The 14,163-nt window shown below is 36.4% G+C and overlaps 2 protein-coding genes across 7 annotated transcripts in view; one reads left to right on the top strand and one right to left on the bottom strand.

Moving 5' to 3' along the window:
* Positions 1 to 14,163, bottom strand: part of LOC124165439 (alpha-2-macroglobulin-like protein 1) — a 78,607-nt gene that overhangs the window by 24,455 nt on the left and 39,989 nt on the right. For 2 of the 5 annotated variants that reach the window (XM_046542854.1, XM_046542858.1), the window contains exons 13-21: positions 12,377 to 12,485; positions 12,104 to 12,151; positions 6,765 to 6,918; positions 5,563 to 5,791; positions 4,612 to 4,814; positions 4,182 to 4,264; positions 3,989 to 4,101; positions 519 to 669; positions 206 to 444 (exon numbers count right to left, since the gene is read on the bottom strand). In XM_046542854.1, coding sequence (XP_046398810.1) covers positions 206 to 444; positions 519 to 669; positions 3,989 to 4,101; positions 4,182 to 4,264; positions 4,612 to 4,814; positions 5,563 to 5,791; positions 6,765 to 6,918; positions 12,104 to 12,151; positions 12,377 to 12,485 — 1,329 coding nt within the window. The remainder of the gene's footprint in view (positions 1 to 205; positions 445 to 518; positions 670 to 3,988; positions 4,102 to 4,181; positions 4,265 to 4,611; positions 4,815 to 5,562; positions 5,792 to 6,764; positions 6,919 to 12,103; positions 12,152 to 12,376; positions 12,486 to 14,163) is intronic. The other 3 variants (XM_046542855.1, XM_046542856.1, XM_046542857.1) reach the window with 3 other exon arrangements.
* LOC124165441 overlaps positions 1 to 14,163 on the top strand; it is an 81,619-nt gene that overhangs the window by 28,055 nt on the left and 39,401 nt on the right. The gene's annotated exons all lie outside the window — the stretch shown is intronic.

Below are 14,163 nucleotides of genomic sequence, written 5' to 3'. Positions count from 1 at the left end.
ACAACTTAAAGAAAAAAAAAAGAAAAATTGTACAACTTGGACTTGCCTTTCTTCAGTTAGCGATTCAGATGTGCCCTAATCGGTCATATATGATTCATACACCAACTGAAAGAATATCCCACAAATAATGGCACAAACAAGGATTCATTCAATGAATAGGTAAATATTACTTATCTCCAATAGAGGAATAATGCCTTTTACTCACCTTAAGATCTTTATGGAAAACTTTCCCAACAAATGGGAAACAACCATTTTCCATTTGTCTCTTTACAATCCACCTTACACTTATTTTCAAATCATCTCTGTCAATAAAAATAAACTTTCTGGCTTGAGCAAAAGATTTGACAACAAAAGCTGTTAACCACATAGATCCCTCTGGATCAGACTTTCCAAATGCAGAATATGACCCATCTTCATGTCTGTAGATGAGTTCGCGTTGGTAACCTAGATTAGAGAGGAACGTTTATAATTATTGTCCTTATGGCAGGAGCTAATCTAATGAAGGAATATCTAAGTACCTTTTTCCATATTGATCAATGCCTTTGCTTTCAGGACTGGGTTAACCTGGTTAGTAGACTCAAGATAATTCAAAACATGGATGTTGGGAACAAATAAAATCATATTTTGCTCTCCACAACCCATTGGTAACTGCACAAGCCCATCAAGATTCTGAAATGTAAAAATATAGAAATGAACGGAACACCACAGTGCTTAACTCCTATGTACAGCTTCACCCAAGAGTAATAAGTGATAATTATTTCCATCGGTCAAAGGGTAATCTGGTATTCTGAGATTGTCATAAATGCTGGATGTTGGTAGACTCCATATCACAGGATGGGAAATGCGCAAAGGTCCAACTGCTGTCATAAAACTAAATCTGACTCAAAATTATTCTTGAGCCCTGAGAGGCTCGCCATTCTCACACTACCCATGTGCTTCCAAGTCATGGTGAATGACCAGGGACGCCGACTTACACAAAATATTGGGGGGGCCCAAACCGGGGATCTTTCTCCGGGAAATTTTATAAGTAGTGAGTTTTAAGTTTTTTAAGCATTTTAGTAGAGTCATATGATCAACATTAGAACACTGAGAACTCCAATCTCGATATCTGGACACTCCGGGGAAAATCGACAAGCCTGACACTTTTTTCCTCACACCCATAACGAATTATTGAGGGGGCTCGGGCCCCCTCAAGCCCCATGGAGTCGGCGCCACTGTGAATGACCCAGAAAAGGCTAGATGAGGCAGGAAAAATGAGAGAAGGCGATTCAATGCTTAAGAAAAATTATCATTGGTGGTGATCTGATTTGAGAGGAATCAGCTTATAATGGCAACTTGCCTTACTTTATGTGTCGCTTCACCAAATATACAAATTGATTATAGTCAATTTATTTTTCACTAACTTGAATATCCATGTCTCTGAAGAAGAGAAAGAGACGTATGGGCAAAAATGTCCACGTCCATTGCTTTAGCTTCACCTCTGATCATTTCTATTTTCAATTTCATAAAAAAATTCTAACTATTGTCATTTTCATGAAATAAAATTTTTTCCATCAAAAGTTTAATGACTTGGCCTAATAACACATGTAAAACTATTACTCACATTCCCAGTGATTGTCATAATGCTTCTTGCAATAGGTAGGAATAACAAGGAAAAGAAAACCCACATAGCAAGTGTGAAAATATTTGAGTAAATAATGGAAGAACATACATAACACTTAAACATCAGTCCGATTTGCTGGTAAATTATGCTTAAATAATTTAATAAACTGGTGACGTACTTCCAAAAGTTCTAACTTTTGAGCACATTATTTGAAAAAATGATATGTATTTACAGAGTCATAAAAGATCTTGATTTAACCACTTAATGCATTAAAATGAAATCAGGCATATATAATGGACTCAATTGTAGCAATTTCTTATTTTCTCTGCAGAATTCAGTGGAAATGGTGGCCATGGGTTAGTCTATGCCTCCTCACATTATTCTCTATATTTTCCCACCAACATTAGAAGTTATTCAATTAAAATATGAGGACAAACACATTGCAATGGGCACACCTCACTTTTCTCCCAGACCTCTCATCACATGAAACACTTAAGTTGGCGTATACGTATTCCTTCTTACAAGGGGAGAACTTACATATTCACCGCTCTACCCTAAGTCTACAAGATCCCATTTTGCATTACATACAAATTTAAAAAATGAAAAGGAGTATGGAGGCATATTTTGGGGAACCATTCACAAAGTGGTTCTAACTGAGGATTGGTTTTGGTTGAGTAATAATAGAGCTGAACCTACACTTAGCTATGGACATATGAATTTTTGCTCATTCAGGGCTGGGTGCCATTTCATTTCCCTTTGTGTGTTTGCTTGACCCTGATTGGAGTATTTCTGGCCAGTTTTCATTACAAGCAGCAGATTCCTAGAGTTTGCAATGCAATTAGAATTTGTTTTGTTTGACATGTTCCATTCTATCGATTCACTGCAAGGGCTCATGCCGTCAGAATAACAAATTTCAAGCACAACAAATACCTATCATGTTGCCAGCCAATGGAATTATCATCTCTTAATGAAAACCAATTGGAATAATTTTGAACAGAGTTAAGCATAGCCCCCCTGAGTTATTTTCCTTGAGGGTTTTTCATTGAGAGTACTCAATGACTTCACCCTGAAATTTAAACCTGGCCCCTTCAGTCAGTTGCCAAATACAGTGAGTCCTCGTTCTACGTCACCCCGTTTAACGTCATTTCGCGATAACATCATGAAAATTTTGAGATTGTCATTCGTTTATCACACCTTCGCTTTGCGATAACGTCAAGTCTTTTAAATTTCGCACGAGAAAAAAGGCGAAGCGGCAGGCGTTGCAGGTTGTTCGTTTTGTGGGCGGTAATATAGTCAGTCTATACAAAGTGTAAAACGGTGTTGTTTATTGATAATTGCGATTACAGTTTTAGCAAATTTTCTGCTAAATGAATTCTTAGGTAGGTGCGCAAGGTTTTACTTGACATAATGATTTTCAGGAACCTAAAAAGTGATTTCGAGGCATTTTCCGTGTAGAACTCGGAGTTTTAGTCGTCACTTATATCACCATGTTCACAATAATTTTGGTTCCTGTAACTGCGACGATGTTTCAGCGATGATGATGCCCAGGCGACGCTCGCCCGGGCGACCACTGTAGCGAAGCCGAGAAGCGAATGCGGGAAGATGCAAAAATGGAGAAGGATTTACGTCATTGCTGCTATTGTCGTCGATGAAGACAGGAAATCGTGTTTATGCCATTCCCATCGTAAAAAATGCCCCAGATAGGATACGCTAAAATTTTTTCGCGTAGGAATTGTGAGGTCTAGGAGCCTATATTCACTTTTTACATTGTTTCTTATGGGATATTATGTTTCGATTAACGTCATTTCGTTTATCGCCACATTTTTCACGAACGGTAAGTGACGTTAAACGAGGACTCACTGTACTCTTATTAGCTAGGTCACCTGAATTCTCCTTATTTTGATCAGAGAAATAAAAATTGTTGCCAGATCAAATGATGCCCCTCATTTGACTTTATACTGGTACTGAGTTAAATCTCTTATCTCTAGATTCAATAGAATCTTTTGATTCCTACTCTCTCCCTACATGATTATTAACTTACTTGATTACTACCTGATTTCCTCAACTTTTATCCTTCCTTATTTACATTCTATTCCCTTTTCTCAAATTTTTTGCACCCATATTGATTCCTAATCTGTACCGTATTTCTCCGAATATAGTCCCTCCCCCTAATTTTGAGGCTTCAGTTTCGGGGAAAGGTAAAAAAATGCGTTTGAATATAGTCCCCCCTTTACTTTTACCACAGGCATTTTTGGAAAAAAATGGGGGACTATATTCAGACATATACGCTAATTCATGTGATGATGGCCTAGCTTATATTACATCCGTCCATACAAGCATAATGATTTTGTGGCATAGTTCAATCTGGTGTTACTTTGATCTTACCTCTAAAGCTGGGCCTAACATATCCCCTATGGCAGATACTTCTGCTCGTGCTGATCCTTCCACTAAGTCTGATGGTAACTCAAGATTCCAGTACAAAACTGAATCCTTTTTCTCTGTAATGAAACAATTTAAATCATATCATTATGTTTGATTTGCAACTACATATAAACAAAAAAGGGTTGAAATGGCTTACCAGTTGAACACACAAATGAGGAATAAGACTTGTCCATGGGGAAGCCCTCTGGTTTCACGAGTACTGGTTTTATTACCACATCCCTGAAAAGTAGAGGAGGTACTACATAGGTAAAAAGTGAAAACTTTCACATTTTCAAACAAAGCAGATTTTATCAGCATATTGTCATTTTTCTTTTTGTGGCATTTTCACCAAGTTATTGTTCACAACCAAAAGAAGGAATAATACTAGTTACTATTAAAACTTGACTGATAAATTGAAACTGTTTTTATCCTAAAATTTGTCCATTGAACTTATTATGAAACTTAGTTTTTCAGGTAAACTTAGTCAATCATGCAAGTTGATACGTTACAATGGTTGATATGGTACAATTTTGTTAATCATACAAGTTGATAATAATTATGAATTGCAGTGTCTTATCCAATCATACCTTCTACTAAATAGAATCTCTGGTCCACATGGTTCAGGAAACAATTCATCAACTTGTGCAGAAACGGTTATATTTACTTCTCCTAATTCAGTCATTTTCACTGGAAACTCGGCTACAAAATTATTTTTGCTCCCCACACAGTAGCCTGTTGAATCTTGACCCACTATTTCAAGGCCTGAGACATTTTCTAAGCTTAATTTTATCTGAAATAAGTGGCATAGGAAGATTGGGGAATGAGAATGTATGAAAAATCAATTTCTATCCCTTATCCAAAAGTCAAGTTTGCACCATAATTATAAAAGATATTGCTATCATAATTTAAATATTCCAAAGAGAATAAATATTTAATTTATAAATTGAGATGATACCTAGATAGATGGTAGGGGGGAGAAAATTCACTCCCCAGATATGTAGTACATAGTAAGCGAGTTATATGTTTCATATGGTTTACTAATGGAAAAAATTGATAAGTTGCATATCGTAATCTGAGAAACTCATTTAAGGTAAGGATAAGATTTTGGGGAAGAATAGGTAAGGAATTCCATTAAAATATCATCATTTTTACTTAAGCTTCTTATGTTGCATGATTTGCAAAGGTGGCAGAACAGCATACTATGCATCTTACGCTACTGAGAGCTCCACCCAACAAGAATTTAAAGCCTACAGGTGAATTTCAGTGAGCCTTTACAATAGTTGAACAACTGATTTTGATAGAATTTCTTGTAAATAGAAAAAAATTTTGACAGCTTCAAGTGACTTGCTGTTGAAGATGCATGAGAATAGCATGCAAACCTTTTTCTTGCGATGGAAAGAAAAAAAAAGCTCTGGGAGGAAATGAACTCAATACCTTCATGTCAGTAGATGGCCATGCTATTGCCTACTGTGAATGAAGGAATGAAATAATAAAAAGTAATAAAATTCATGTCATTTGGTCAATAAAAATTCACTTACAGGCAAGCTGTGACTAAGGAAATTAAATACAGAAACTTTCATCCTTAGTGTTTCACCTCTCTTCACCGAATATGGAAGAGTGACTTCCAAAAAGAAAGGTTGGAATGCATTCAGATTTGACGGTGTTGATGTTCCTAGCCCTGTGCTGGATGACAAACAAGTAGCTTGACCAATCCAATCTGTGATAGTGTGTGGCAAGCTTGTAGCAAGCACTGCAGTTCCATCCTCACTGAAATGTAAACATTCTTTTAACTATTTAACCATCAAAACTCTCAAATAATTTTAGTACCCGTGTGGTTAATCATAATATATATGCCATGCATTATGGGGTTTAAAAAAATTTATTCCCATGACCAGGGGCGCAGCTGGGAATTAAGGCCGGGGAGGGTTTAGGTGTAACTAATACCGGGATGTGTGGGGGTATGGTATACCCTCCAGGATAAGCGGTATGTGCGATATTAGGTAATAAATTGCTGGATTTTAAGATAAATGGTTGAAAATGGTGAGTTTTAAGGCTTTCTGAGGGATATTTTATTAATCCTTGCACTATTCTATTCGTAATATCAATCAATTAAGTGCAATGGATTAAACTTAAAAATTTCTCTGAGCTCTGGGGGGGATTTATCCCCTAAAACCCACCCTTGCTGTGCCACTACCCATGACTACACTACCCATGGCTTTAGAGGGAAAATTGAGGTTATACAAACAAATGTTTTACCTACAATTTCCCTCCTAAAAATGAAAAATCCGGTGATTGTGTGCATGAGACTCATCTTTGTCATCAGCCTTCAGATTGAACATGACATGCCATGAAAATGCTTCATGCTCCTACACTTAGCAGAAGATGACTCAAATTCAAAGCTCTCTAGAAGAAAGTGGCTTTTCATGGAGTCACGTTCATGGTTACTATGGGTGACTATGACTTTGTCTTGTAGTTTTGTTCTTTATGTATTAATAGTTTGGGAAAGAATCCGGTATATTTTTATTTTTAGGCAACCACAAAACTAAATAAAGAGTTCGGGAATTGAGATCCTAAGTTTTTTTGGATGCAATTAGGCATTTCAATCCCCTTTTGTCTGTATTACATACGATGTTATGCAAAGAAGTGTGACAGTGCAAGGATTATATTCTCAGCCCACGTAGCATATTTTTGTTATTCTCACGTAGATATTCCAAAGCAAGTACAAAAAATATTATCTTACCCAGTGTGCACAAGGTCCCATAGCCAAGTCTCCGGAAAAAATGATCTAACTTCCACAACAGGTGCACGATTGCTTCCGCCGTAGGGCACACTATCAAGACTCACAGCCATGGGCATAGCTTGAGATAAGTATACTACATCAGGAATAGCAGCACCTGTAGTTAAGAGGATAAAGTAGCTTTACATGATTTTTTCAGGCTCCTGTTTGATTGATATTTTACATAAATGTTTAAGCCTTATGCCAAAAGACAATACTTCTTGTGCAAAACTTTGTCTGCTGAATTAGATGTGATAGACTCAAACTGATGATGCTGAATTTCATTTATAAACGATAAGTACCAATACCTATACATAATTATACTTTTATTCAGTGAGAATATCAATGTAGTATAAAATTAAGAAGTATTCGGAGTAGAATTATAGTTTTAAAATCGCATTGCGAAAGTATAATAATAAATTATGCAATCATAAATAACAGGTAGAGACATCACAACATATTCTTTAATTATAAAATGAGGCTTTGCCTCCATTATCAAACAGAATATATATATGCTAAATTTTGAACATTGACTATTTAGCTGATAGGACAGTAATCTGTACCATTTATTTCAAAAAATAATTTTAAAAGTCATTTAGGAAAAGCTGAGACAGATAACCTTCCCACGTGTCAAAGATTCCATTTCAAAAGGACAAAATGAGTAGCCTTACTAAAAGTATTTGGAGAAATAATATCATAAATATAATGCATGCTCAAGAAATAAACAACATTCACTGGAGACGTTTTTTACTCATTGTTTTTATTTCTGAGTGTTTGGACTGTGGTAGCATCAAGATCTTGAAACATGTAATCAAGAGGCTAGGATAGAAAGAGTTGAGGATTCATTCCTTGTGAAGAATTCTACCTGAGCAAAGGAGCAACACATTTTTCAAGAATTGAGCTTTGATAATTTAAAGAAGGAACTGATGGACCAATTGTCTAATTTTTTGTCAATGTAAATTTTGGTAGTGTGTGAAAAATGAAGAGACTTGGACTTTTCAGTTGTTTTTATCCGTCGCCTACTTTTCAAACTATCCTTGGCAAATATTTAATGGCCTTGACCCTTTCGCACATAATTTTATGACATCATGATCATACCGAGAATTTCATCGCATTTCAGCTATTTCCTCTCATTTCACCCTGAACAACTAAATGAACTAAAACTTGATTGTTGCGGCGTAACTTGGTGAAAGCGATTCATAATTAACATTAAAAAGAAGAACTTTGTGCTTTCACATTAATATTTATTCACGACCATGGTTTCAACGTTAGACGTCATCCTAATCATCCTGTCATCAAAGTTCTTCTTTTTAATGTTAATGTGAACTAAAACTCGTAATGAAGTCTCCAACTTATAAAAACTGGATGACAACCTTCTTATTTTCAATTCGAAACTCACAAGAGAATGGCTAAATGAGGAAGAGTTGTTCATTCGTAACTTATCTCTGCTATTGGAAGCCAAAGCTCAAACTTTTAATAAATTGTGGTTTTGCATGTGAGTGAGCATCCACATTCTCATGCATGAGTTTGACACATTCCAAGGGGTGGGGGAGGCGTCTGACCTTGAAAAAAATAGTTGATGTTGATGCATTACATTCTGAATGGGGTAAACAGATTGGTTCAGATATTATATGTACTCATGAGCCCTGCCATCCATCACAGAGGGCTTGATCATTGTCATAATCAAGAATCCACTAAGTCAATTATATTAACCGTGAATAATGTTTGTTACATATTCTTGCTAAAGATGTTTAAAGACAAGAAAATTTTAGGGGGACATAGAAGTAAACACAGCTCAGAATTTTGCTGAGCTTGAGGCCAAAAGATCTGCAAATCTTGCTTTACCGTAAAATCTAGTACATATTTAAGAATGGAAAAACAAGAATGATCTATGCTTGCTCCTCTCCTCTTCTTTCTCCCTCCTTCCTTTAAGGTTGTGCATTTGATACACAGCTGACAGGAATTCATTAGGTCTCCAGCAAAGGAGAGGAAGCTTTCAATTTGGCTTGGGAAAAAATTCCCTGTATCAGGAATCGAACCACGGACCTTTGTCTTTCTGGGCCACTGCACCAACCACTATGCCACCCTAGTTCCTTAATAATAGCAATCTGACCCAGGTTCACAGTACTAGATGTCAGGCACTCTCCATGAAGGATGACAACTCAAGGGAGAAAGGGCTACCAAGAAGCGCCATTATCAAAGGCAAACCCCATTCCAGCGCTAACTCAGTTCTATGGTGCTTGTGGTATAATTCAAGCCTGCCATGTGAACAGTGGTGAAAAAATTTTTTCCCATGGCAATCAATGTGAACCAAGAGTGTGGGTTCTCCCGTAAAGCTAAACAAGGTACTACTGATATGGACCGCATAAGTATTATCAAAAGGGAAGGTATTCCTTCAAATTATTTGTTACTAGTCATCTGTTTGCTCTCGTTACTTGTTAACATCATGCCATCAGAACTAATGTGCTGGATGCAATAGGTATATGAGAGCTAGTGGGCATATGAAGTACTTCTGGCTTCCTAAGCTTATACTTTATCAACATTCTACTGAATCATTTCAGGTGCAAAATCAAAATTTAGAGATGATGATAATCATAGTGCACAATCATAAGAAAATCCTGGAAGGACAGAATTGGTAGTAAAGTAATAAGAACCGATATCATGCAGGGAGGTAGATGATGCCATAAAAACTACGAAAAGGGCAAATCAGGTGGTGCAGATGAACTGAGAGTGGATATGGCCAAAGCAGCAGGAATGAATAGTATTCACTGGACAACTGGAATGTTAAAAGTAATATGGTAACAAAACATATATTCCTAACAAAAAGAAAACTAGCATAATCGAAGAATATCTTGAATATCTTGAAAAGAAGTGGTGAATACTAGGGTGCATCACAATATTATCTTTTGAACTAAAAACAATGCAGAAAGTGATGAAACCAGGACATAGAAAGGTGATAGGAAATCAACATGAAGAACCACAGAGCTGTGGACAAAATAGGTCATTGATGAACCTAATTGTTATCGTCAGAATTCCAGATGTTTTATTCATCTTTCCAGATGCTTTATTCATCGTCAGGTCCATTATTATGGCACTAATTTGGATCTTAAGATGGGAGATCACAATATCCTCATGTACATCTTTTGCCTATTCTTAGTTTGTCGTTGGTATGTAAACCTGTACTATTACGGTATCTACCAGTTTGTTTTTGATCCTAACCATGATTATATTTTCATTACTCTGCAGAAAGCTTTTCATCTGCATTCTGTTTTGCCATATCCTCCTGTCCACGACTGCTTATTTGGCCATTAAACTCACTTATATCACAGCTAACCTCTATACCTAGAGGTCTGTCCACCATCCGCAACCCAGTGGACTTACTCAATGGCTTTAAGGTTAGCCATGAACCAAAAAAATATCAAAATGAAAGAGGCTTATATGTACATATATTACATGCAAAAGCTACATAATGATAATGATGAATGTTCTATGAATAATGAAACTCCTATCAAATCACTCATTTTTAACTCTGTAAGAACACAAAAGCATCCTATAAGCAATGCATTTCAAATAAAAATCATAGATATGAGAAGGTGACAGAGTTAACAAAGAAACAAATTTAGACAAAGTTTCATTTATGCTCAAAATTAGCCTATTATGGATGTCTTTACCAAATATAAACACTAACAGGAATAAAATAGTCAATAGGGTAGTTTCCTTCATCAGAGAAAATGAAAGGCATTGGTTGCGATTCGTTACCCACCATTAGTGTATTCATAATATAAAAATTATTTGGTTTTAGAATTCCCAGTTTAGACGAATGTTAACGGTCAATTTTAACGTCATTTGAAAAAGGCCAGATTGGCTCTCATGCGATGCCACTCCATGTGACGTCACAGGGACCTAGTTTCTATACGAATAGATAGGAGTTTTACATCGTCTGAGATTACCAATGCATGCATGAGGCACAAAGCTCAGGGAAACATGTCTTAATAATCACCTATTAAAACGGCCTATGGTCAGAAAGTTTCCTTCGTTTGATAAGGTATTAATAATCCTTATTTAAGCCAAGCACTACCAGCTAGCCACCTGCGTCGTATCAGCGCTCAAAGCCTCGCCCCAAGGTCACCTCACTTGCGGCAGCGGGAACCAGAACGACGTCACACGGAGTTTTCCCATCATTCATACTTATCCGTCGCGTTTTCGCACGCTTGAAAATTTTTCTTTTCATTTGATCGCAAAAAATAGATATCATCGTTTAAAAATCTAAGAGCGTGAAATGCGAACTCCAGGAGTAACAATCTTTCGATTTAGGCAATAAAAAAATAACAGGAAACCACCCTATTAGAGTCCTTTTCTGTAATTGATGTGGTAGCATTAAATTTTTTTATGAAACTACATTTAAAAATAGATTCAAATCCAAATACGTAGTAACATCTTTTTGTGAATGAATTACTTAATGCACTAATATGCCATTGTCAGCACAATGTAAAGTAATGTAATGATATCATAGTGTTTATTCTGACTTGACAGTTGGTATCCAGATAAAAAATTAGGGACAAGGATGTCATTGACAATTAAGTACATATTACATATCAAGTAGGTGAACATTGAATCACCTGTAAAAATTTTACTTGTGTATATTTTCCCTTAAAATTCAATGATATTTTTTTAGATAAGTTTCCTTTTTTACCTTCCTTAATAATCAGTTACTTTTTTGGAAGAGTAACTTCTAATCAGTAATGTTAATCAGTTGTTTTTCCCATATATGTACTTACTTTCATTAGTAAATTATTTTGCCTCGTTTTCTCTATTAAGGTTGGAACAATGTATTTGTTCACTCCCTCAATACTGTTATGGCACCAGTGTTTTAATATTCACTTGGACATGTCAGCCATTTGGCTTTTAGTTCAATTTTAAAGATTGCAAGCTCAATAGAAGAAAAAAACTGTTGCACCTTCACCAACATTTCCATGAAACATTCATCTAAAATTCTAACCTGAGTTATTTGAAGGAACTCAGGTCCTCAGGTAATTTCTTACCATGTGATTAGGTAGCTCAGGTGAACAAGAGAATAATTTGAGTAAAGAGGTTTGACTATCAATAGAAGAAAGGCAAGTGCTTTTGAAGATATCTATTATACCTGTAAGTCAATGCAAGAATATTTGGTATAACTGATTGAAGCTGCTCTTCCCTTACAATAAATGAAATTTTTTCTCTAAGTGACCGAAAAATTTCATTTTACTGTGTACCAGCCTGATATTTATAACCCTAAAGCAATAGTTTATTATCCCATACATTACCAGATCTCGGGAATGCCATCCCCCTGAAATTAGCAGCACCTGCTTCACCTGTTGGAATGAAATCATTCATAGAGATAAACGCTATATTATTTAGAAAAGCAAATTCATGTAGAAATGTGTTATGCAGGCAGAGAAATCAAAGAAACTTCATATGCATCCAAGACCCCATTGCAGAGGAAGCACAGAGCGGGCATATTTGTGTGAATAAGTGTAAGAAACTAATAGAACTTAAAGCTTTTAATACCATAAGAATGTTTGAAACCATAAACTTCCCTTTCCTCGATTTGGCTGTGAATCTACGTCTGCTATACCGTTGGTGAAAAGGTTCAACACAAGGGCGTGTACGTAGTTTAGCATCAGAAATGACGAGTAGACCAGCATCCTACACCAGAGAGAGAATCAAAGATAAAAAGATAGGAGATGTAACTTAAAACCGCTATGTTAGTACATAAAAAATGCAAATATGTCAGTGGGTAATACGTGATTTGTAAAAGCAAGCTAAATACCAACGTAACATAGTATGACAGGAGTAGGAAGTTTGGGAACAAAAAGAATAAGAGAAAAATATGACAATGTATTAATCTCTGCATTTTTCTCTCAGGTTTTCTTCTGCATCATTTGGCTTGTGACAATAGTTTTGCTGGCTATCCTGCCTGCATCTTCAGGTCAAAGGTATCAGTGTGAGGTGTCTGCTTCGCTTATATATTGTAGGCTGGCTGTGTGCTGCTCTCTGATTGGCTGTCTCTTGGATGAGTCGTTTGAGCAGCATCCAGCTAGCCTATGATAAATAAGTGAGACAGATAGCACACGCCGATACCTTTGACCTGAAGATGCTGGCAGGATAGCCAGGAAAATTATTTTCCATGAGCCAACTAACGTGGAAGAGCCGAGCCGAGAAAACTGCAGAGATCTAACCTCCACCGTTTTAACCTTTGTCCTAACAAGAAAATGTATAATTGTACTTGTGCCAGTGATAGTCAATAAGCTTTATAATTAAATGTATTTCATGTACAGGTTTGAATTTATTGAAGTATATATGTATATGGAAATAGGATTTTTCGCTAGGTATTCCAATCCTGTTCTTGTTGTAATGTGCATTATAGAGTAAATTCATTCTCTAGGTGTTTTTGAAAGTGAAGATTGTGGTGTATACGGAGAAGCAAACCATAAAACTTAAAGCTTAACATTATTTAGTGCTTACTTTTTAGCAAACAACTAATACCATGCACAGAAAGTTAACACAAAGCATATGCACAAATTCTTATTGCGTAAACATTTCTGAAGCTAGTGTTGTTTTAAGCATGTACAAGTATGGACTCATGCCAACCAATTCTCTCTTGAATAATTATTCAGTTTTTGTTCACGTGCATCCTAGTGCAGTTAACCATAGTGCCTTCCTATCAGTTATTACACAGAGTTGTTACATTCTCTACCATAGCAGTCTGCCAGAAATGAGGAATTTTCATATGATGCCCACGTCCTACTTCAACTATTTGGTCAGAACACTAGGGGAAAACAAAGACAGCTGTTAGGACATCAGAAAGAGAATTGCATTATCAAAGGAGGTGTTCACAAACAGGAAAGAGCTGTTGAGAGGATCGCTACTTAAGTGTTTAAAGGAAAGGATGGGAAGAGTCTGATCTGGAGTGTAGCACTTACACGGTGTGGAAACATAAACGGTGAGGGAGGAGGACAAGAAAAGACTGTAGGCCTTTGAGATGTGGGTATGGAGAAAATGGAGAAGGTGAAGTGGATAGATAAGAGGAGGAACAATGTAGTCCTGGAGACAGTGGGTGAGGAGAGATGGCTTCCAGATGAGATACAAAGGGGACAAGGTTTGGATAGAGTGAGTACTGAGTGGAAAGGGAATGTTAAAGATTATTATTAGAAGGTATAATGCAAGGTATGTAAGAAAGGGGATTGAGAATAATAGGAATTATAGATATATTGGAAGGAGTAGGTCTTATTGTGACTCTTGCTGAGCACGTCACCACTAGTCAGCTACACTTCTCGTCACATCGACCATACATAGTTTTTTTTTTACTCTCTCGTGAGCTTTC

The sequence above is a fragment of the Ischnura elegans genome, chromosome 9 (genome assembly GCF_921293095.1).
Source record: "Ischnura elegans chromosome 9, ioIscEleg1.1, whole genome shotgun sequence".
In the NCBI taxonomy this organism is placed as follows: domain Eukaryota; kingdom Metazoa; phylum Arthropoda; class Insecta; order Odonata; family Coenagrionidae; genus Ischnura; species Ischnura elegans.
This window is presented reverse-complemented; position numbering and strand designations above follow the sequence as displayed.